General features: G+C 44.4%; 2 protein-coding genes across 2 annotated transcripts in view; one reads left to right on the top strand and one right to left on the bottom strand.

The window, feature by feature from the left end:
• Positions 1-2233, top strand: part of LOC110011462 (uncharacterized) — a 2416-nt gene extending 183 nt beyond the window's left edge. The window contains 5 exon segments of the mRNA XM_088877261.1: positions 1-12; positions 1746-1782; positions 1844-1964; positions 1967-2180; positions 2182-2233. The exon segment at positions 1-12 is cut by the window's left edge and continues 183 nt beyond it. Of these exon segments, the coding sequence (XP_088733387.1) occupies positions 1-12; positions 1746-1782; positions 1844-1964; positions 1967-2180; positions 2182-2233 (436 nt within the window).
• Positions 2234-2275: 42 nt separating this feature from the next.
• LOC110011463 (putative tatC-like protein ymf16) lies at positions 2276-3116 on the bottom strand. The gene is given in 2 exon segments (XM_088877260.1): positions 2276-2399; positions 2402-3116. Coding segments are annotated over 2 exon segments (828 nt in total). The 3' UTR covers positions 2276-2286.
• Positions 3117-25875: the final 22759 nt, after the last annotated feature.

The following is a 25875-nucleotide window of genomic DNA, read 5'->3' as shown; positions in this document are numbered from 1 at the left end:
CAACTTTCCCGTATGAGACTTATTCGTGCTTGTGATGGAAGTCCTACAATTGGGTTTCCTACAGCTGATTGACCAGGATGAATTATTTTCCTTTCATTGGAAGTGTGATGCAGCCAGGATTTTTCAGCTGGGTTTTGCTGATGATTTGTTACTATTCTGCCGTGCCGATATGAACTCTATTGGAGTATTTAAGACAGGATTGGATCGCTTTGCTGAATGGTCAGGGCTCAGGCTAAATGTGCAGAAAAGCCACCTCATTATCTCACGTTCAGCACAAGGACTACGAGAGGAGATGTTGGAAGCATTCGGATTTCAAGAGGGAGTCCTACCGATGAGGTATTTAGGGCTACCTCTTTTATCTTCTCGTTTAACAGTTGCTGATTGTAACCCTCTATTGTTGAAAATTGATAAACGCATTGCGGGTTGGGAGGGTATGGCTCTTTCTTATGCTGGTAGGGTGCAGACTATTAAATCTGTACTCTTGTCGCTGAGTTTATATTGATCATCGGCGTTCATCCTTCCATAGAAAGTTACTAACGAAATTGAGAAGAGACTACGAACTTTCTTGTGGAAGGGGACAACAAACAGTGGTTATGCGAAGGTAGCATGGAAAGATCTCTGCTGACCGAAAGATGAGGGAGGAATAGGATTCAAAGATATTGCCATCTTGAATCGCACATTAATGACCAAGAAACTCTGTGATATCATCAGGTGCGATAGGACTTCAATTTGGGTTGAATGGCTTTACCAGGGTCGATTACGCGACACCTCCATTTGGACGATTAGGGAGAATGGAGGCTCATGGGGTTGGCGGAAAATTCTACGTCTACGGGCTTTCCTCCGCCCTATGGTGGACTATCAGATTGGCGATGGGCGAACTTTTTACCTTTGGCAGGACCCGTGGCATTATCTCGGACCACTCAGTGTCACATTCCCACGGGGACCGAGACTACTCAGAATAGAGGAATCAGCCAGATTGAGCACGGTTATTAGTGAAGGAGAGTGGCAGTGGCCTCCTATCACAGATTTTGAGTGTCTGGAGATCACACATGGTTTACCCACAATTCATGGAGGGGAGGACCGAATTATTTGGAGATTTGATCAGGGTAAACCTACAACCCAGGCTCTATATAGGCTTTTTGATCCCCCAGGACCGAAAGTAGGCTGGGCTTCACTACTTTCGGGATCACTGAAGATTCCACGTCATTTGTTCATCCTGTGGCTTGCTATTCTAGGCAAATTGGCTACAACGGACAAATCATGGTTAGCGCACCTTGGCCCATGTATTCTATGTAATGAGGGAGCGACAGAGACACATGGCCACTTATTTTTTCAGTGCAGATTTAGTCGACAGTGTCTCACAGCTATCCGGAGAATGGTACGATATTCTTGGCCCAATAGAGACTGGAAAACGGATATTGAATGGGCTTCCCAAAAATGGAGAGGTAAACACATTGTTAACATATCTTATCGAGCACTATTAGCATCATGTGTTTACCACATGTGGAGGGAGAGAAATTTGAGAAGATTCGAGCACACCGAGAGGACACCTAGCACCATGGCTTTATTGATAGTTGAGGATATCAAGCAGCGGATCCTTAGTATCTCTCTACCTAGATCAGTCAGTACAAGAGCTTTATATAGACTGTGGCGTATCCCTTGGCCTGTCGAGGGAGAAACCAACTGATAACCACACTGTTGTACTGTACTACTATTTCATTTTACTTAATGATACTTACATTTACCAAAAAAAAAACTTTCCCGTATGAGCATTCGATACATGTATCAGTCTGTGGAAGAGTGAAAGGGTCACCACTACTAAGGATCTCCCCCTTAATCTTAGATAGGTCGTCTGAGGGTTCGCCGCGGTTCATTGCTGTGCTTACACACTAGGCTACCCTTTTCCGAAAGCTCCGCGGGACCACCTACCACTAGTCTTCGGCCGGAGGGGTTTATTGCACAAAAACGCCGGGACGCAGGCTCCCGAAAAGGGAAGCCCAACGAATGTCAGATGCAAAGCCCCGCACCTCATTAAGATCATATTGGCATAGTCTCCCAAAAAAAAAAGAGCAGACTCCATTAAAGACGAGAGTGAGGTACAACAAGGCCATTTCTGTCCACCGCCCTTCTCACGGAGCCGTACGTGAACGTTAACGCTCATACAGCTCCCAGCTAGCAAGCAGTTAGCCTTCCTCTACAAGGAATGGAAGTGTGGATGAATCGCATATGTTAGTTGAGAATTGCTCTGGAATTCATTGATAATCAATTTGCTTGGTTCTAGGGGGGCTACTCTTCTTTTTTGTCGATCGAGCCGCTCTCCCTCATTCCACTCGTCCAGCCCTCTTCACGAACTTCTACAATCCATGCCACAAAGATAGCCAACTCTATTATCAAAGAATAAGGAAACGGGCGACAATTTGGCACCAGATATCTGGAGGTGTGGAAAGAGCAGCTGTGAGAAGCGGAAAAACCATAAAAAAACGACGATTGTTTGTGGAAGTTTCTACAGAAAGACCCCTTGGTTCTAGTGAACGGATCACAATTACAGGTACCTGGGAGCATACCGATGGAATGAACGAAATACGAACAGTCATAATATGGTCATAGATCTTAGGTTGTAACTTGATCATAAGCGAATTTGTTGATGTTTCACCCATGAAGTATGGAAAGTGCCAAACATTGGGAACTACCCGGGGAAGAGTTAGGAACAGGAACAAGGAGAAGCGAGAACCACTTAAATGGAGGAATCGATTGTATTTCCTCCTTTGTTCCCCATAGCAACTGGGGATCAAAAAGCACCAAATTTGATGACTAATTAATGGAAAAACGAAGTAAGAGCATGCTATTGAAGACGTTGCAACATATGTCGGGAAGGCCTCCGTTGATTGTGTACAAACAAAATACGAGTCAAAAGGCAAGGTAAGAAAGGGTTTAGCTAATGGAGATATTAACTCTTCCGGGAACCAGTAACGCGTAAACCATGTCAAACCAAGACCAATCAATATCCGAACGGAACGGATTCGAGCTTCTCCTAGAATAGTTTCCGGTGCAAAATGAAATTCATAGGATATATATGAGAAATTCAAAGCAAAAATAGAACTACGACCGACCATCATATTAGTAAATAAACGTATTCTGTTTCTCTTGTCCCGACCTTGATCTTTTATGAGATAATACGTCTACGCGTAGTCTAGAGCTCGTTGGTACGACGGTTTACCTCTAAAAGCAAAGAGATGGCGAAAGAGAGGTAAGCACATTGTCAATATCGCTTACCGTACACTACTTGCAGCATGTGTCTACCACATATGGAGGGAAAGGAATTTGAGGAGATTTGAACACACTGAGAGGACACCAGCCACTTTGAGCATCCTGATCACTGATGATGTCAAACACAGAATTCTTAGTGTCAATTTACCTTCAACAATCAGTACACGAGCATTGTATAGATTATGATGTATCCCTTGGGTTGAGGGAGAAACCAATTGAAGAACACATGTTGTACTGTACCATTACTTATATTAATGAAATTTACATTTACCAAAAAAAAAAAAAATTCCTCCTCTTATAGATGCTATAGGATGTTCTGTTATAGGAAGTAGGTCCTATAGCTCAAGCCGAAACCTTTTCCAACTCTAACTCCTCTATCGCTATCGGTCAAGTCGGGGCTTTACCACAGGTCTCTACTTCTATAGGAAAACGCATCTTGCCGAAATACTCCGACCCTTCAAATATAGATTCAGTTGTGCAACTGAACGATCCTAACCTAAATCTAGCTCGTAACGGGGCTACGTGACTGGAACAGCTATCCTTTCCTTCTGTCCTAGGCGGGGATAGGGAAGTCTAGAGAAAGAGGCCAGACGCGGGTCCCTTCCTCTCATAGGAGCAAAGAACACTAGAATATTTCTCAATGCGGATACAAGAAGGAACAAGTGCGCAGGTCCTTTCCTTCAGTCTCATGTCAAGTCAACTTTAGATATGTTCTCGGGTCGGCTGTGAAAGAGAGGGTTTTTCTCTGTAGCTAAGGGCTTAGGGGAGGGAAACTTCTCTTTCAGAACATAGACAGAAATCCAAAGATCCTTCTATGAAGGCAAAGCTCAGTTTATATTCTTATAGAGTCTCATCTCCCTACGCCCTTTCATCAAGAGAAGGTGTGTGAGTACTTCTGTTGCGTAGAAAAGGAGTCAAATATTGGTTGGTATTCGTCTCGGGGGTAGAGAAGCTTTGTACGAATTGGATGAAATTCCTCCCTATTCTTCCGACCTATGAACAATGTTCTAATTCACCGGGTAAATGTAAGTTTCATTAATAACATTGTAGTACAGTACAACATGGAAGTCATCAGTTGGTGTCTCCCTCGACAGGCCAAGGGATACGCCAAAGTCTAAATAAAGATCGTGTACTGACTGAACTAGGTAATGTAATGCTATGTATTCGCTGCTTGATATCCTCAATAATAACTACTGCCATGGTGCTGGGAGTCCTTTCAGTTTGCTCAAATCGTCTCAAATTTCTCTCCTTCCAAATGTGGTAAACACATGATGCTAATAGTGCTCGGTACGACATGTTAATAATGTGCTGACCTCTCCATCTCCGAGACGCCCATATAATATCCGTCATCCAGTCTCTATTGGGCCACGAGAATCGTATTATTTTCTGAATTTCTGTTATACACTGACGACTAAATCTGCATTGGAAAAATAAGTGGTCGTGTGTCTCCGTCGCTCCGTCGTTGCATAAAATGCACGGGCCGAGGTGGACTAGCCATGGTTTATCCGTCGTAGCCAACTTTCCAAGGATAGCAAGCCAGAGGATGAATAAGTGACGTGGAATCTTGAGTGATCCCGAAAGTAGCGAGTACCAGTCTACTTTCGGTCCAGGCGGATCAAAAAGCCTATAAAGAGTCTGAGTAGTAGGAATCCCATGGTCGAACCTCCAAATAATGTGGTCCTCTCCTCCATAGATTGTGGGTAGTGTATGTGTGATTTCCAAACACTCAAAATCTGTGATAGGGGGCCACTGCCACTCTCCTCCACTAATCACCGTACAGAGTTTTGTTGACTCCTCCAATCTAAGTAACCTCGGTCCACGTGGGAATGTATCACGCAGAGGTCCTAGATGATGCCATGGGTCCTGCCAAAGGTAGAATCTTCTCCCATCTCCTATTTTATAATCCACCATAGATCGGAGGAAGATCCGTAAACGGAGGAGTTTCCGCCATCCCCATGATCCTCCATGCTCGCTAATAGTCCAGATGGAAGTATCTCGTAATCGACCCTGGTAGAGCCATGTAACCCATATCGAGGTTCTATCGCACCTGATGATATCACATAGTTTCTTAGCCATTAATGCACGATTCAAGAGAGTGATGTCCTTGAATCCTAGGTCTCCTTCCTCCTTCGGCCGGCACAGGTCTTTCCAGGCAACCTTGGCATATCCACTGGTTGATGTCCCTTTCCACAAGAAAGTTCTCAGCCTCTTCTCAATTTCATTGGTAACTTTCTTTGGCAGTATGAACGCTGAAGCCCAGTATAAACTCAACGCCATGAGTACAGATTTAATAATTTGTACTCTACCAGCATATGACAATGCAATACCCGCCCAACCAGCAATACGTTTATCAATTTTCATCAATAATGGGCGACAATCAGCAATTGTTAAGCGAGAGGATAAGAGAGGTAGTCCCAAGTACCTCATCGGGAGGACACCCTCCTGAAACCCGAGTGCTGTCAGCATCTCATCGCGAAGTCCTTGGGCTGAACGTGAGATAATAAGATGGCTTTTCTGCACGTTTAGTCTGAGCCCCGACCATACAGCAAATCGATCCAATCCTGTTTTAAAGACTCCAATAGAGTCCATATCAGCATGACAGAATAACAACAAATCATCAGCAAAACCCAACTGAAAAACTCTGGCTGAACAATGTTCTAATTCAAGAAAGCAATTCTTTGAGTTCAGTCAAATCTTTCTTCGATTATTGAATTTATTTTGAGAGATGCAGTCCCAAGACTGGACCATAGCTAAACTACTAAACTAAACCAAAGATAAGGAGTATCAGAACTTTAATTCTTCTTGTTCCGAAAGGGGAAATCAGGGCTTATAGTATACTTCCGTCCGAGGAGAAAGACAAACCAAGAATCCTCCCTTTAGTTCATCATCTGTTAGAGTCTTTGTACGGATGGAAGGGAGTAAATCCTAAAGTCAAAGATAAAGACCTTAGACATCTTATGCCTTTCTTTCCTTTCGCCTATTTCAGCTCTTGAAAGCAGCTATATAGGAACTGTTCCCCAATCCTACTTCGCATTAGTACTACACAACTAAGGTTCTATTCTATGTGTATGTCGCGTATCAGCTGTAACAATAGCTGGAGCTAGAGCAGATATCCCAACCCTGGAAAATTCGAAATCTCCGAATCGTCTCATCCCTTACCCAGGAAGCCCCGCAGGGATTGCCTGAAGCTGAAAACTTTCTTTCTATACGCAAGTCATTCCATTCGGAGAGGAGAAGAGGAAGAATCAAGGCATTCAGTCTTTCCAAGCTGAGTGCTAAGGGCATAGAAAGGTTTGTATGGATAGATTCCATAAACAGAAATTTCTCAATGGATGGGAGAAAGAAGGTCCCTGCCAGGGTTAAGTGCCACATTAAAGGAAGGCTCAAAGCCAGGCTCGATGTAATTGAGTTCACTACGTATCACTATGAAGAATATTCATACGCACCTGCAGCGGAGCAGTTAAGTGAGTGTCTGGCAAAGAGCTTTCTTCGCGTATAACAAGAGGTGAAGCAACTAGGAAGTTAACGAGTGAACATCTTTCCAAACAAGGGAGACTGGAATGCTTACAACCCTTATAGATAAGGGAGCAGCTAGACTTTCAAGTAATAGATCCCCCCCTAAGGCAGCCCTAAGCAGGCTAAGGAAAGGAAGAAACTCTATAAAGAGACCCGTGTGTCGAAGGTTGGACGTGCTAAAGATTAATAATTGATCCCCTCACACTCTGCGGGTCAAGTCCTTTCGTTTAGAACGAGATCTATCGGGCTTCAGTAGCGACACCTGAAATTAAAGAACTCCACTTTTTTCCCAGATTCAAGGCAAAGGAAAAAGAAAGGTAGTCAGCCTCTTTCCTGTATCTTGTGCAAGGATAGCTGTCCAAAGGTCGAAAGCCAGTAGGAAACCAGTCAGCTAGCTAAAGTTAGAAATGTCATAAGTAGCTGCTCTCCTAGCTGCACATTAATCGTATATAATATAAATAGTATGCCACTGTCCTTTCCTGTTGATGGTGAGTGAAAAAGAGGAATCCGGACTTGCCCCTTGGGCTGGGCTCAACTCAACATTAATCCGGTCTGACACAATATTAAAGCATCTAGCACTTCTGAAAAAGAAAATAATAATGGGATTCCTCCAACTTCAAGTTAAATTGAAGCTAATTGATTAGAGAAAAGGACCATTAAAGACTTGTTAAAGGAGTGTCACGACACTGGCTGGGCAGGACATCCCGGTCAGCACCGAACAATGGCGTTGCTTGGCGCTCGATTTTATTGGCCTCAGATGAAAGCGGAAAAGAAGCGACTTGAACACATCCTTCAGCGGGAAGCCCGATTCCATGCTTTCACGCCCTAAGAAGGAGTCCCGCAAAGAGAAGACGTTGCTTTGCTTCCTAAGAATCATTCCTATTCTGAAATATCACTCCTAAAAGCAGCCTTTCTCTGGTTTTTAGCGATATATCCCTGTGACTGGTCTTACTAAGAGCAGCTACTGGGTTTGCTTACTACAGACCCTTCATTACCACTTTATCGATAAAGGGATTTACTGCTCTAGCTACAATTTCATTGCCTACTACTCTTACCTCTTATTACAGAGGATAAACCAAGAAGACTACCCACAAACAGCAGGAATGAATGTTACCCGAATAAGAGAAATTCAGCTACAAATGAATGAGGGTTTCGCTGGAACTCGTATCCCAACAAAAGGCCAATGAAAGGTAGGGCGAATGATGCAGTAGGAACAGATTACAGCTTTGCTGCTTGATACTGAAGGAACTTAGTGTACTCATCCTCACACACAGATACAGTTTTATGCTCAGTAGTGGTAGAAGGATTAGGAGGGGGAACATAGTCAGAAGTTGCTACATTCGCATATCGTGGAGGTCTACCAACAAGATCTCAACAAGAATCACTAGGCTTAACGCACTCTTCACCGAATCACCATAGCGAGAACACTTCCGCGATCCTCGTCCACTTCTCCACTGCCAAAAAAAGAGCCTGAATCTCCTAAAGATGTTCAAACATCCGCTATTAGTGATACAGCTTCTACTCTGATAATCAGCATGTGATCAGTAAACCGGTAAGAGGTAGTAGAATCCGACGGCTCTATCAAGGCTATTCCGATAGGTTTTGTTCGATTGACCATTTTTGGGTGGACCAGGACGATGTTGACAAAGGCCAAACTGACTCGGTGCGAGGTCAGTAAAGCAAGGCTCATTTATCCATTTTCCAAGGCTGATGTCACTGATAGCTCTGGGTTCATTCTGATTGGCTACCAGAAGGATAAGAACTATGCTTTGACAGGATTTCTTTTTTTTCGGTAAATGTAAGTTTCATTAAGTAAAATAATAGTACAATACAACAATGTGGTTATCCGTTGGTTTCTCCCTCGACAGGCCAAGGGATACGCCACAGTCTATATAAAGCTAGTGTACTGACTGATCTAGGTAGAGTGATACTAAGGATCCGCTGCCTGATATCCTCAACAATCAATAAAGCGATGGTGCTAGGTGTCCTCTCGGTGTGCTCGAATCGTCTCAAGTTTCTCTCCCTCCAAATGTGGTAAACACATGATGCTAATAGTGCTCGATAAGATATGTTAACAATGTGCTTACCTCTCCATCTCTGGGAAGCCCATTCAATATCCGTTATCCAGTCTCTATTGGGCCAAGAATATCGTACCATTCTTCGAATCGCTGTAAGACACTGTCGACTAAATCTGCACTGAAAGAATAAGTGGCCATGTGTCTCTGTCGCTCCCTCGTTACATAGAATACATGGGCCAAGGTGGGCTAATCATGGTTTGTCCGTCGTAGCCAACTTGCCTAGAATAGCAAGCCAAAGGATGAACAAGTGACGTGGAATCTTCAGTGATCCTGAAAGTAGTGAAGACCAGCCTACTTTCGTTCCTGGGGGATCAAAAAGCCTGTATAGAGCCTGAACTGTGGGTTGTCCCTGATCAAATCTCCAAATAATGCGGTCCTCTCCTCCATGGATGGTGGGTAAATTGTGTGTGATCTCCAGACACTCAAAATCTGTGATAGGAGGACACTGCCACTCTCCTCCATTAATCACCGTGCTCAGTCTGGTTGATAACTCCATTCCGAGTAGCCTCGGTCCCCGTGGAAATGTGACACTAGGAGGGCCGAGATAATGCCACGGGTCCTGCCAAAGGTAGGATTTCCTCCCGTCTCCAATCTGATAGTCCACCATAGGGCGGAGGAAAACGCGTAGACGTAGAATTTTCCGCCAACCCCATGATCCTCCATGTTCCCTAATCGTCCAAATGGAGGTGTCTCGTAACCGACCCTGGTAAAGCCATTCAACCCAAACTGAGGTCCTATCGCATCTGATGATATCACAGAGTTTCTTCGTCATTAATGCACGATTCAAGATGAAAATATCCTTGAATCCTAGTCCTCCCTCATCCTTCGGCCGACATAGATCTTTCCATGCTACCTTCGCATAACCACTGTTTGTTGTCCCCTTCCACAAGAAAGTTCGCAGTCTCTTCTCAATTTCGTTTATAACTATCTTTGGCAGGATGAACGCTGATGCCCAATATAAACTCAGCGACAAGAGTACAGATTTAATAATCTGCACCCTACCAGCATAAGAAAGAGCCATACCCTCCCAACCCGCAATGCGTTTATCAATCTTCAACAATAATGGACTACAATCGACAACTGTTAATCGAGACGATAAAAGAGGTAGCCTCAAATACCTCATCGGTAAGACTCCCTCTTGAAACTTGAGTGCTCCCAGCATCTCCTCTCGTAATCCTTGTGCTGAACGTGAGATAATAAGATGGCTTTTCTGCACATTCAGCCTGAAGCCCGACCATTCAGCAAAGCGATCCAACCCTGTCTTAAAGACTCCAATAGAGTCCATATCAGCACGATAGAATAGCAACAAATCATCAGTAAATCCCAGCTGAAAAATCCTGGCTTCATCACACTTCCAATGAAAGGAAAATAATTCATCCTGGTTAATCAACTGTAGGAAACCCAAGTGTAGGACTTCCATCACAAGCACGAACAGGTATGGTGAAAGAGGATCACCCTGCCGAAGCCCCCTAGCCCCCTAAAGAAGCCGTGAGGTTTCCCATTCAGCCCTACAGAAAACGAGGGTGTTGTGACACATGCCTCAATCCAGTTCACGAATGTATAAGGGAACCCAAATAACTCCATCACAGCAATCAGGAAGTCCCACTCCACCGTGTCATATGCCTTCCGAATGTCTACTTTTAAAGCACACCGGGGTGGTAGACGGGCCTGGTTATATCCCGTAAAAAGTTCCTGCGCCAACATAATATTGTCTCCTATGCTTCGTCCGGGCACAAACGCCGCTTGGCACGGACTAATAAGTTTGTCCAGTATCACACTCAACCGTTGGACAAGGAGCTTTACAATAATTTTGTACAATACATTGCAGCAAGATATAGGACGAAAATCACCAACAGTCATAGGGGAATGTACCTTTGGTATGAGTGCCAAGGGTGTAGTATTTATCTGCTTCAGCAATCGGCCCGTATTAAAGAAATCCAATACTGCTGAAGACACCTCCTGCCCCACTATGGGCCATGCAGCTTTGAAGAAGACCGATGAATACCCATCTGGCCCAGGTGCCTTATCTTCAGCAATGTCAAAAACCGCCAGCTTGACATCCGTAGGTGTGAATGGCAAGACTAAGGATCTGACATCATCTTCACTCAATATATGTCTAGCCCATGGTCGCAGGAACCGAAGATCTATCATGTTTCGTCGTCGCTCCCCACCAAGTAAATTTTGGTAGTACATGACAAACTCATTAATTACTGCTCCGGGATCTGTGTGAGTGGCTCCATGATCATCATTAATTTGTAAGATTCTCCTCGCCGATCTCCTTTGAGCAATCTTACGAAAGAACACCCGGGAGCACTGGTCACCCCCCTTCATCCACTGCATTTTTTATCTCTGTTGAAGCATAACCTGTTCAAGTTTAGCTGCTTTGGCTAGTACTAACCGGCAGCAGTGTTCTAACTGTAAGAATAGTTCATCCCGCCTGTTTGAGCTAACAAGCAATTGCGCCATCTCAAGAAACCCTTTAGCCAACTGGACATTGTGTGATAAGTCTCCCTTGTTCCTCCTCTGCTCTCTAAACACCGGTTTTAGTGCTTTTAGTTTCTTTGTAACCGCATACATAGGTGCTCCTATGATGTGATGCTGCCAGACCTGCTGCACACTGGGCATAAACTCTGGTGATAAGGCGAGGTAATTATCAAATCGAAACATACCTCCTAGTTGTTGTTGTCTATGTTATACATAACACCATTGGCGAGTGGTCTGAAGTGCGTGGTGTGAGACAAGAATAATATGATGTCGGGAACCGATCCATCCATCTATCATTGATCAGCATGCCATCCAGTCTTTTCCAAAGGTTTCGTGGCCCGGCACTGCAATTGTGCCATGTGTACCATTCGCCCTGCATGGGTAATGGTAATAATCCTGTATTCTGGATGCAAGTATTAAAATCTTCCATGGCCATTCGAATATCTCCTGATACACCACAGATTTCACTAAGGTCGCGCACTGCATTGAAATCCCCTCCAACAAGCCACGGGATATTAGTACACTGCATAGCAATAGTCTCCATGGAACCCCATAAGGCCCTCCTCTCTACCAACTCATTTGCCCCATAAATAACAGTAATAGCAATGGATTCATGAATTGCACGGATATTAACATGACAGTGAATAAACTGTGTGCCACATTCCACCACATCAACATCAATAAAATTTTCATCCCATGCTATCCAAATTCGATTACCGGACGATCCATAATCCACAAACCATTGCCATTGAGGTAGTAAGAAAGCTTGAATATGAGATACGTTATTGATACGAACACGAGTTTCAAGGAGACCGAGGAATTGTAATCAGAACTCAGCAACGATGTCTTTGATTGCTACCTGATGATCTCTTTTGTTCAGGCCACGTACATTCCATATTGCTGCATTCAACATGGATCACTAGGCATGGGGCTGCTATGCTTAGGACCCCGAGACGACTCATTTGTATCATTTAATAGGTGAAGTGCATCAAAAGGATTATATATAACAAGCGCCTTACCCCTTTCCTCACGACTTGGGCCGGCTGCATCTCTAGGGGACTCACGTCCCTCTCTCTGCTTTTCTACCACTGGAGCTGATGGTGGTCTGTTCATGTTTCGATCAGGCATATGTGTTGGTCGGGATGGTACATAAGTAGTATCACCATCCTTCCTAGGCTGGTTCCTACTCCGTTCAGGCATTGTTGATTCTTGCAGCGTCCCCACTTTGGGTACATATACAGCGATCGGTGGATTAGCTGGTTTTGGTTTGTTAAGAACACACTCTTTGGCCGATGTCGTACAACTTTTGCACTTCGTGGGTATCCATTCGTACTCAACATCTACTTTACAAGGTGATTCTCCTCCGTCCTCATCCTGTATCATAATTATAATGTGCTTCGGTAAGTTTGAGGTCACATCCAACATTACGCATACACGAGCGAAGTCCAGTCTCGTGCATGCTCTCATAATTGCATCCGAGTAAAGTGGTTTACCCACTCCACTGGCTACCGTACTAAGGCCTTCCTCTGTCCATAACTCGACTGAAAGGTGGCGTAGTTTAATCCACACAGGAACCTGCGTATGCTGTAGTTTCCTTAGTACCATCCCTGGTTTCCATTTTTGAAGAATTATAGGCTGCCCCTGGAATAGCCACGGTCCTCCTTCGATAACCTCTTCCATGGCAGCGACTGACTTGAATTGTAAGAAAAAGAAACCATTATTTGTACCAGTGACCTCCTTCAAGTCCGGCCATATCGATAGTGCAAATTCCTTCAGATGGTAAAAGTACGGTCTTTTTCCAAGGAAATATCCCACCGCGGTAGCCCTCCATCTTTTAGACCCATTGCGTATAATATCCAATGTTGGTCTCACAATTATCTCTCCTTTTTGCACCGTTGGAGCCACATAGGATAGGGTCTTGCGAGTTGAGTTGTGGAATGCATGAGCTATTTTGTCATCGATTATCGTGTCCGAACATGCATTTAACGGAATATTTCCAACAAACAATCCCGTTGGAACGCGAGGAAAATTAGAAATCTGTTTTTTTGTCTTCTTGTGCAGGATGACATCATCTATGACAGGTGATGCTGTCATGACTGCATCAACAGTGATGTCATCTGCAGTGAAGTCACCAGAGATGTCATCTGCAGTGATGTCAGCAATGATGTCATCAGGGTTTATGCCAACATCACCAGTGACATCACCATCCTCTTCAACTGCCATTGTATCCGCCAACTCACATTCCACGTCACTCAAAATCGCCACATCAGCCGTCTGTTGAATACCAACTATCGCCGGAACAGTTAATCGCCGGTCACCCATCGTCACCGCCGTATCAGTCGCCGGCGTAAGCACAACAGGCGCGTTTCCATCGGAATTAGCGTATGTAGATCTACTCCCGTCGTTTCCAGCAGTTTCCGACGCCCCATTGGTCTTTTCCGACGGCAAAAGGCATCTCAAAGCCGGACGCAAACCCCCCACGCGTGGCGGCGGGCCTCTCTTCTCAACCAGCGAATGCAGCGACGGCATGCTTTGAAATCTCTCCGTCCATCTTCGTTTCAGATCCTTAAGCGCTGTAAGAGTTTGCTCGTCGCTTTTGTCAATAACAGCGTTAGCCAATCTTAAGAACTCGTCAAGTTTGAAGGGTTCAAACCGTCGTCCGCCATTGATGGAGGATGAAGCTCCTTCAAACCCTAATTTTGGCGACGGTTGTAAAGAAGACGATTTAGGGCCCAAGCTCTCGCCTTTCTCATTCATTGATGTAGCCTCTTCCTCCACGGATTCTGGTGTACCGTCTTCAGCCGGATTAGTGCTCGTTGCCGTTGCTTTTTTGCTGTGCGACCTTTCGTCTCCCATAAGCCCTAAGTATGGCGTCTGCAAATTTTTTGTCGTTTCAGCCCTCAAAACACGTTCACTTTCCGGCAGACTTCCATTCCCGATCTCTGAAATCCATAGGTCATCGTCCCCATTCGTCTGATCCTCCATTATCGCCGGAAATCTGACCAAAAATGGCGATTCACCTACCAATCGCGATTTTTCAGATTCCGCATTAAGAACTCGCGGATCGCCGGAATCTTGACCTAAACAGTCTTTCTGTCGTCGTCCTCCATCGCCGTCGACCTTCCTTCACCGGCCGGAGCCTCCTCATCATCGCCGCTGGCGGTTTTAGTGGTTAGGGCAAGTGTGTGTGTGTGTTATGTGGTGTAGTAGTGTGTGAGAGAGAATATTGAGAGTCCATTTTTTTTTTTTTTTTTTTGACAGGATTTCTCCAAAATGCCTTTCTTCTCCTATTCGAAGACCTTTGGCTGAAAGAGAAATCGAGGGTCCGGAGGAGAAAGAAGAGGTCTCAACTCCACTACAAGAAGATTGGTTGCTCTCTACTTCCTCATTCTCATCCTCGGATTCTTCCTATACCATTACTTTCGGTATTGAGGTTGAACTAAGTTTTCCCCTCTATCAAGTGAAAATGAATCGAACTTCAAGGAAGATTGATCACAGCTGTGTCTGAGCCCAACACTTCTTTAATTTACTAAGATATCAAGTCTCAAATTCCAAGGTGTGGACCAGGAAATGCTCCCTGAATCAAAAAAGAAGTTTGGGACCAATGCAGTGAATGGTGGTGGGTCTGGTTGTTCCGGGGACAGCTTTCTGGTACGGCTATTGGCCTTCTAGCTAAGTCACAGTCTTATCCCTTATTCGATTTCTTCAAAACCAGGCCTGAAGGAAGGAATGAATCAAAAGATAACCGATAAATAGGTAGCACTTGAGGTCCCTAAAGAAAGAAGGAAAGACAAAACCTTACTAGAAGGAAGAAGCAAGAAGGAAGCAAGTCGTCCTAAGACAATTCACTCTTCAAGGCTTACTGAGAGGTTCGCTTCCAGTTGTTGTATCCAATGCTGCTGACAGAGCAGAAAGTAGAACGTTGGGTGATTCAGGGACTAAGACTGCTTTATCATCTCCTAGAAGGCAAGAAGGCTAGAGGGCTAGTCCTTATAAGACATCACCTTCCCCATAGAAAGCTATTCCATCGCGCTCTCCTATATCTTCTCTAGCTCCATTTCCATCATCTGCATCTCCTGGGATGGATAAGGCTTAAAGGAATACTGCTAGAAGGAAGACGGCAGAAGGCTCTTCACTCTCCCCAGACGTAAGTGGAACCGATCTACACAACAATACTACTAGTTTTCATATCCAGAGGAAGGGACATAGCCATATTTTTGTCCAATAACAGAGATTGCTAAACCCAGCCGATGTGACGGAATTTTTTCCTTGTGCGGTATCAGTAGCTTTGTAAGAAGCCGGAGCTCTCTCTGGCACTGATGTAGATGGTGACTTAAACGTAGCTGGATTTTTGTATGAGATGGCTACGTTGCTGGCACTGAAACTAGAACTAATGGAGACAGAGCTGGTCTAGTAGCCGGGGCAGGAGGATTTTTTAGCTTTGACGGACTAGAGGTGTGTGGTAAGTAAGACGAGATCCTACGGTTCAGTTCACTTTTTTTCTATTTTCTTTCTAGTTCTTACTAGTAGAGTAGGCATTAATAGAGAAATGATTCCAATGCGGTGATAGACTTGATATAGGATGAACAAAGAGAACAATCATGATTTTTTTTTCTTTTTTCGAATGCTTTTTATTTTTCTGTCTTTGAAGAGATGATGGAGTCGAGGGATATTGGATAGACTTTCTGTCTTTCTTTCGAGTGACCTTATCCCACTGTCACCTCTTCGTGACGGATTGGATTCTGGAGAATCTATAATTGGAAGAACTTCAAAGTCCTAGTTCTGCGTTCTCCAGAAAGAGATGCCGGTTCCTACTAACCCAAGTAAGGAGGTTGACGTTGTTGGTTAGAACAACGTAACAAGGGGCTTCACACTGATGAAGGTGTGTAGTTACTGCCTTGTATTACCGATTTGACAGGTACTCCTTTTTTTTTTCTTATAGTAGGTAGAGTAGCCTACCCACTAAATAACTTCAGCGCTCATGGTCTTCCCACTCCACTCGTTCTAAGGTGCTAAATTCATTGGTTTGGAGGTGATGAGCTGTGCCCCCACCTACCATAGGAAAGAAAGGCTTTTAACTAGCCTAGCCGCCCCGATGAACCTCAAAGCACTTCGTACCTCGATGCGCTTAGCTCTTCTTTTTCTATTTACCTTGCCTTCTACTTACCACTTCCGGAAGTTCTTCCATCCATCCCCTCCCCACAGCGAACCGAAGCACCTAACCGCCCGCCGTCTTGTAACTTCACTTCCTCTTTCGGGGATACGATAGCTCCAGGTTAGAGGGATAGACTCATATACCAGCACTAGGGGTTAGAACGTAGCCTGACTCTATACTTTTGGGTTATAGGGTTTGAGTGTGGGATTACTTAAGAACTAAGCCTACAAGGCGGTTAGCTGTCTCCCTTCCTTCAACGGTAACTGCAGCTAAGACTGCTTATTCCTTGTTCACATTAAACTTCCTTACCTTAAAACCATGAGCAGAGTGCCGCCGAGAGGAATCGGACTTATTTAATCATTTCCATAGATTGCTAGTAGTTTAGTTCCATTCGTTCGCTTTAGAAAGGGTGGTTACCCCTGGTCTTTCTCACCTTGGGCTTGAGCCAGTAGAAATGACTTAATTAAGAGAGAGGAACCCCTTTTAACGGGATCAACTATATCCACTTTAAGTCGGCCTTACTCGGGTTAATTTCTACGCTTATCTCATCTGCTAGCTCGCCTTCTTCTTTAACTAGTCTTTACTTTAGCATTCTCTTTCTCTTTCTGGCGCCCGTGAGAACATACTTTTCTTTTTCAATTCATTTCCATCGGACTTATCCGGGTTCTAATTAATAAGTAGCTTCCCTTCGCTCCTCTCCTTATCAGTCGAGCTCAATTACACCCATCCTCTCCTTATCAGTCGAGCTCAATTACACCCATCCTCTCCTTTCAGTCGAGTGACTTCATACCTCCTCTTTCCTCAGTTTAGTGTTTAGTGAGTGAACCATAGCGCTTACCATGAAGAAAGAAAGATATCGCTTCTCTGGGAGACCTTATGTTGATAGGCCTAGTAAGAGCGTATGACTGGCCTTACACTTACAGAGAGCTTACCTTTAGTCTGCAACAGGAGAGGTTTGAAATATCTAAGAAGGCACTGAGACTGCAATAACAGGAGTGGCTGGGAGCTTCTAATGGCTTGCATAAGGTCAAAGCACTTTACTAAACTAAGCTTTTAGAGATTTATTTTATGATTGACACTCGATGTAACGCTTCTTCGGGGCTTAACAAGGGCTGCAAGCTTGATCCCAAAAAGTCCCACTCAACTTGAGACGCTTCCCCCTTTCTTCTCCAACTTCAACTGTAGAGGCTTATCCTAGGACTTCCAGGGGAAAACCCCATGGCTTATAGGACACTCCTAATCCAATGGCTAGCCGGGACAATATGCCCTCTTAGAGATGAAAACGAAGACTTTTCTTATCGATAGACAATCCGCCTCCCTAAAGATGGAAACTCTAACCCCTATCCAATATCTAAATGCGAGCACTGTGGACTAGGAATGAGTCTTGAATGGCTTAGAAGCATAGTGCCTCACTTGACTGAATGCTGGCAGGCATGGGCTAAGTCCACTTCTTTCACAGATTACTCGCTACGCTCCTGCTCCTAATTGCTTGATTTGGTTTGACTTGCTACAATGGCATTGGGGACTCTGAGACTGTGCCTCCACTTTTTGTGTGTACAGGATGCTGTGATTCTATGATGCAATCAAGAAAGAAAGTATTTGAATACAGGACAATTTCTCATCGGTATTGAAAAAAGCTATGACAACTACAAGATATTGAAGACTTTGTATTCCAATTCGTATTCAAAGTCTACTGCCCCATCTATGCCCCTGGACTAACATCTCTATCTCGATCCGTATCTGTGACTGGCTTGGGGTATGTATTCGCTCCTAGGTCAACAACGCCAGGTATCGATCTGGTTCCGAGATCTGGAAAGCGGTGGAATACAGTTAGTGAAGCTAGACACGAAAACTAAGGTCGCTGGGATAGCAAGCAAGTTTGTTGAAAGAGGGGTAGGCATGAGAGGCTGGAGACACGGAACTATCAGCACTGTAAGCAGAAAGGACTAGAGCTTCACAGAGGGGTCATCGAGCTAGGTCAGAATCCTCAACTCAAGGCTGATGAAAAGAGAGTTATATTATCTCAATAAAGAGAGACCCCGGAACCAGCTCTTCATAAAAGAAAGCCAGCAATTAAAAGCAAGAAAAAACTAAATAGCTAACGCGCTTCCTCCTTCTAATAGGGCTTGGTTAAGGCTCGGCCAGTTCTAACTCCTTACCCGATACGATATTTCAAAACATAGAAGCTAACCCAACAAGCTCTAAAGTTAGTGAGTGCCCTACTAGTCTTATGATACTAGGTCTTATGAAAACTCTCTCCCACCCCCAGCAATTGAGGAAACTTCAACTCCAGGTAAATTGGATCATACCAAAATAAGATCCTAAATCTTTCTATGCGAGCTATTTCATTTTAGTAGTCTCCGTTTTCGTATTCACCTTTCCGTTCAACCCTTACAGCCATTACTATTATATAAATATAGTGAGTAGGGATTACTATGATATTACCCATAATAGCTTACCATTAATCCATTGTTTCGCTACGCTGATCAACTCGAGATATCGTAGTCTAAGGTGAATCAGGTTCTTTGCTTTGAAACGAGATTATGGGTAGTCCAATAGTTTTGATTTCCTGTCTTTTATGGCATCAATACAGCCAATAAGGAAAGACTGTCGTAAGAATAAAATGCTGCGTAAGAACCAAGGTGCGAATTTCCTATTTATAGTGATAAGAAAAGGGGCACACAAGGCTTCCCTTGTAGTCTTTGGTATGGATACCGAGTCACAAGTGGAAGAAAATTGGATATATAGTAGTTCAAACGGTGTTCTTCTGAGGACCTTACTCTTCCCCTCCTCCTTGTCTTTTATTGCTATTCTTGAAGAAAGTCATCCGGTTGGAAAGATAAATAGCTCGAGCATATTTGGTGCTCGAGAGCAGCCAGGCCTAGAGGTACCACAGTAATAGTGGCATGGCAGCGACCGTCCATCTTCGACAGGCTGTGCGTGGTAGGATAATTGCTGCAAATCCGCCGGCGGATTTGCACAGAAACGAAGAGAACAGATTGACGCCGGCGACTCTTGGACTTCCGGCGAACTGTGACGTGCACTGTGTTGCTGACGTGGTTGCCTCCGTGGGAAAAGTAGGTGCTGAGGTGGAGGAGCATGGGGTTGACATGGGGGATGTTTTGGAGCGAGTTGATGACGTCAGCCCTAGTAGGGCTGACGTCAGCGTTGACGCAGCAGATGACGTGGAGATGAAGATGGATGATGCAGCAGCTGAATTGGTTGAATACACTGTTGATGTCAGCCCTGATGCAAGCCCTGATGATGTCAGCCATGATGTAAGCCCTGATGATGTCAGCCATGATGTAAGCCCTAATGATGTCAGCCATGATGCAAGCCCTGATGATGTAAGCCCTGATGATGTCAACTGTGAAGTCATCAATAATATGAAAAATTGCAGAATTTTTCCTAAGCAAACTAGACCTATTCCGACTGGATTATTTGTTGGGAACATACCACTACATGCTAGCCCTAATGCGATTGATGAAGATAAAATTGCCCACGCGTTTAATAACTCGTCCCGTAAAACGTTATCCTTTATTGCCCCAACGGTTCAAAATGGGGAAACTATAGTCCGGCCGTCCTTGGACACAGTACGTGATGGATCCAAACGGTGGAAAACTACGGCTGTCGGATATTTTCTGGGGAAAAAGCCGTATTATCATCATCTGAAGGAATACGCTCATTCAATGTGGCCAGCACTAAGGGAGGTCACAGCGACAACTAATGGATTCTTTTTCTTCCAATTTAAAACACTCGTTGATATGGAAGACGTGATCGAAGGGGGACCTTGGTTGTTCCAAGGACAACCAATAGTTTTGCAAAAGTGGGAACCAGGTATGGCCTAGAAAGCACCAACACAAGCATGTACCTGTTTGGATTAAACTCAGACACCTTCCTATGGAATATTGGACTACTGAGGGATTGAGTACGGTCGCTAGTGGAGTGGGTAAACCTCTTTACCCGGATGCAATAACGAGAGCATGCACGAGATTGGATTTCGCTCGTGTATGTGTGATGATTGATATAGCACATACGTTGACAAAACATATCATAGTCATGACACCAGATGAAAATGGAGGAGAAACACCTTGTAAAGTCGACGTTGAGTACGAATGGCTACCTCCAAAATGCACAAACTGTATGACTTTGGGGCACATGGCAAAGGACTGTCCACTGAACAAACCACACAAACCGAGTAAACCACCAGTAGCTGTGTATGTGGCAAAAACAAACATTCCTCTACCACAACCAAACAATGAAAAGAGCAGAAAATCGATGAGACCGACAATGGTTGACATACCGAGACGTGAGGAGCGAGAAATGCTTAGGGAATGCAAAAATGCCAAACACGATGATAGGGGTAAGGCATTGGTTATTTATAATGCCTTTGATGCTTTGCAATTAATTGATGACGCAGGTGAATCCTCGAGGGGTCCTAACACAAGCAGCCCCATTAATCATGACCCATGTTGAACCTTGCCGTGTGGAATGTCCGTGGGCTGAATAAACGAGACCATCAGCTTGCATTAAAGGACCTTGTCTCAGAATTCAGGTTACATTTCTTGGGCATACTTGAAACGCGTGTTCAACTGAATAATATTATGCATATACAGTCCTATTTGCTCCCTCAATGGAAGTGGTTTACTGATTATAATTCCATTGGAAACCGTATATGGCTAGCGTGGGATGAGAATTTTATTGATGTCCATATTCTTGAACTGGGGGAACAATTCGTGCACTGTCGTATCACTAGTAAAGCTGTTAATGAATCTGTTATTGCTACTGTTGTTTATGGTGCAACTGAGGTGATTGACCGTCGGATTTTGTGGACTGCACTGGAAACACTCGCCCAGCAGTGCTCAAACGTCCCGTGGTTGGTGGGAGGGGACTTTAATGCAGTACGAGACCTTAACGAGGTATGTGGCATTTCAGGAGATATAAGGATGGCCACAGCAGAATTTAATACCGGTATTCTGGAGGCGGGCCTGATTCCACTTTCAATGCAAGGTGAATGGTTTACATGGCATAATTGCAGTACAACCGCGCGGAGTTTATGGAAGCGGTTGGATCGGATCCTTATTAACGATTGTTGGCTGGCAAGGTTCCCTACCTCATCCTATCATAGTCTTACACCACGGACATCTGACCACTCGCCACTGGTTCTACATGGGGATACACAACAAATTAATGGAGGTATGTTTCAATTTGATAACTATCTGGCCCTTTCACCTGAATTCATTCCCAATGTACAGAGCATTTGGCATCATGAGGTTGTTGGTATACCTATGTATGCTGTGATACGTAAACTGAAGACACTTAAACCGGACTTCCGACAACAGAGGAGGAATAAGGGGGATTTGACGCTGAATGTCCAATTAGCCAAAAGTTTTCTCGATGAGGCACAACAATTGGTGAGCTTTGACAGACAGAATGAGCTCTACTTACTCCTGGAACATTGCTGTCGAATCGTTTATGCTAAAGCGGCAAAACTCGAACAAATTATGCTGCAGCAAAGAGCTAAGATGCAGTGGATGAAAGACGGAGACCAATGTTCCAGGGTTTTCTTTCGTAAGATTGCTCAGAGACGAGTAATGAGGAGAATCCTGCAGATCAATGATGAGAATGGTACCACACACACGGATCAAGGGGAGGTCGCCCATGAGTTTGTCTCATACTATCAGAACCTTTTAGGAGGTACCAGACGACGGTTGACAGTGGATATTCGATACCTTAGACCATGGGCGAGGCACTGTATTACTGATGAGGAAGCTAGCCACTTACTCCTACCAGTATCGTCGAATGATGTGAAGCAAGCAGTGTTTGATATCGCTGAAGATAAGGCGCCGGGACCTGATGGTTACTCGTCAGGGTTTTTTAAGGCAGCTTGGCCTGTGATAGGAGAAGAAGTAACGAGGGCGGTTCTGGATTTCTTTTCCACCGGAAAACTACTGAAACAGATCAACTCCATAATTTTGGCTCTAATACCAAAGGTACACACTCCTATGTCGGTTAATGATTTTAGACCGATTTCATGCTGCAATGTTTTATACAAGATCATTGCGAAATTACTAGTTCAGAGACTTAGTGTTTTGCTAGACAAGATTATCAGCCCCTGTCAGACAGCTTTTATTCCGGGAAGAAGCATTGGGGACAACATTATGTTAGCCCAGGAACTATTCTCAGGCTATAACCAGATGCGCCTACCTCCCAGATGCGCGCTTAAAGTGGATATCAGGAAGGCCTATGATACAGTGGAGTGGGACTTCTTGTTAGCAGTTTTGCAGTTGTTCGGATTCCCACCTAAGTTCACAAGGTGGATCGAGGAGTGTATTTCCACGACATCATTCTTAATTGGTCTCAATGGAAAACCTCATGGGTTCTTTACTGGAGCGAGAGGATTACGACAGGGAGACCCACTATCGCCTTATCTGTTTGTCCTCGTTATGGAAGCTTTACATTTGGAATTCCTGCAACGAATTGAGCAGGACATGCAATTCACCTATCATTTGAAGTGTGAGAGTTCCAAGGTTTTCCAGATGGGATTTGCAGATGACCTACTTCTTTTCTGTCGAGAGCTGACTTTGATTCCATCAGAGTCTTCAAGGAGGGATTGGACTGGTTTGCGGAGGTGTCGGGCCTTAGGCTGAATTTCAAAAAAGCCACTTAATCATATCCCGTTCGGCTCAAGAATTGAAAGATCAGATGTTGGAGATTTTGGGCTTCCAAGAGGGGCATCTACCGATGAGGTATCTGGGTCTCCCCTTAATCTCTTCTAGACTGTCTATCTCTGACTGTGAGCCTCTTATTTCAAAAATCGATGCACGCATTACTGGATGGGAAGGGCTTTCGTTATCATATGCTGGGCGGGTACAAATCATCAAATCCGTACTTTCGACATTGAGCTTATACTGGGTATCTGCATTCATACTACCTAAAAAAGTTATCAATGAAATTGAGAAGAGGTTGAGGAATTTTCTATGGAAGGGTACGACGTCTAGTGGCTACGCCAAGGTAGCCTGGAAAGATGTGTGTCGACCGACAGATGAGGGGGGACTCGGGTTCAAGGACATCTCTACCTTGAATCGCGCATTAAAGAGCAAGAAATTATGTGATGTTATCCGGTGTGACAGGACATCCATCTGGGTTCAATGGCTTTACCAAGACCGATTACGGGACACATCAATTTGGACTGTCCGTGAACATGGAGGTTCTTGGGGATGGCGGAAAATGCTCAGGCTCCGTCCTTTTCTTCGCTCTATCGTGGATTACCAGATTGGAAATGGAGACATATTCTTTGTTTGGCAGGACCCGTGGCATCACTTGGGTCCACTTATTGAGCGGTTCCCTCGTGGTCCACGTCATCTTAGACTTGAAGAATCTGCAAAACTCAGTTCGGTGATTTCAGCAGGAGAGTGGCAATAGCCTACCATCACGGACTTCGAATGTTTGGAGATCACACATAACCTACCGCTTATTCTTGGAGGTGAGGATCGGGTGGTGTGGAGATGTGACGAAGGGAAACCTACTACTCAGGCCCTCTACCGATTATTTGATCCCCGCGAGCCGAAAGTAGGATGGTCTTCACTACTTTCGGGCTCCTTGAAGATTCCTCGTCATTCGTTCATCTTATGGCTCGCAATCCTTGGCAAACTACCTACCACGGACAAATCATGGCTATCTCACCTGGGGGTATGCATATTGTGCGATGAGGGAGCTACAGAATCTCATTCACATTTATTCTTCCAATGCAGATTTAGTCGTCAATGCCTTTTTGAGATTCGCAGATGGATTCGTTTTCACTGGCCTAATAGGGATTGGGGAACAGATATTGAATGGGCGACGCGGAAATGGAGAGGTAAGCACATTATTTATAGCGCTTACCGTACACTACTTGCATCGTGTGTCTACCACATATGGAGGGAGAGAAATTTGAGAAGATTTGAACACACTGAGCGGACACCGGCCACATTGAGTATCCTAATTGTCGATGACGTCAGGCAGAGGATTCTTAGCGTTGATTTAACTTCGTCAGTCAGTACACGAGCATTGTATAGATTATGGCGTATCCCTTGGGTTGAGGGAGAAACCATTTGATGATCACATGTTGTACTGTACCATTACTCCTTATTAATGAAATTTACATTTACCCAAAAAAAAATAGTGGCATCCCAACCAGATAAGAATCCCTACCTCTCTATCCACAATCGACCCTAAATCCTTTTGTTGTTTGCAAAAGCTTATTTATTTACTAGTGACTAGGCACAGGAAAGTAGGTAGATCGCCTGATCTAGTCAGTAGTGAGACTGCCCTTTCAAGCACATTTTTTTCAATCTTATCCCCGCCTTCCCTATTTCTTTGGTATTGCTACCGCACTTGTGAGAAGAAAGCAACTAAGATTCATAGTTTATGTCGCCTTGGTACGATTTGTCCCGATGAATCAAAGAAAGAGCACTGAAAAGAATCCTCTTCGGTCATACCTCTCTTTTCTGTTAAGATAAAGAAGAGCAAATCGAACTCTTTAGGAGTGAAAAGTGTACTGGCTCATCGAAGGGTGGAAGAAAAGAAGTTGAAACTTCAAGTATAAAAGAAAATCCGAAAGTGAAAATCCTTATACTTACAGGGATAGAATCCACTTAAGACCTTGTTGACATTCCCCTTTTAGGCCAGCAAGCCTGATATTGAAAGGCATAAAACAGCCCTTCTGCTTAGTCTAGCAACTGAGCCCTTTTCCAAGGTGGAATCAGATTCTCACTATTTTAGCTCTTCTTCCTTTCCTTGCGCTATCCCTATACGCTAAGCTGGCAAAAGGGCTTTCCGAGGAAATGGGTGTAGAGGAGCTCGTGTATCTTTAGTCATAGGGCTCACCCCTCAAGACCCTTGCTTCTCTGTCAGCTTCTTGTCTCTCCATCTATTCTAACTACCTCTCCGCAGGACAGACAGCTGGAGGAGCACTTTCCGAGCGCTTGGCCAGGGGTTCTTCATCTATCAAGATATCAAGAGAGGTTTCCCGGTAATCAAGCTAGAAGTTCATTTCTCCCTTGCTTTGAAAACTTCTTCGGAAGTCTTCTACTCAGACGGGGATGGGTTTTGTTGATCTAATGGATGTCGAGATGTTGTTCAAACTAACCTTAAGATAAAGTACACTTCATATATGAAACCAACTACGCCGCATCCCATCTCAGGAGGACTTGCTTCTTAGCGCTCCGCGGGTCCACCAGGCTAGGTCCTCCCTCCCACTTCTTCAAACCGGGACTTTGATCGAGATAGAAGGAAATCCCTTGTGTATGAACTTGGGCTATTAAAAGACTGTCCAAGAAGAGATGACTGGTTAAGTCTTTTACTTTCTGTGTTCTGTGGGATTACCCTTTGTCA

Source organism: Sesamum indicum, linkage group LG13 (genome assembly GCF_026168435.1).
Source record: "Sesamum indicum cultivar Baizhima isolate 11 linkage group LG13, ASM2616843v1, whole genome shotgun sequence".
Lineage (NCBI taxonomy): Eukaryota > Viridiplantae > Streptophyta > Magnoliopsida > Lamiales > Pedaliaceae > Sesamum > Sesamum indicum.
The sequence above is the reverse complement of the archived record's forward strand: the minus strand, read 5'-3'. Positions and strand labels throughout refer to the sequence as shown.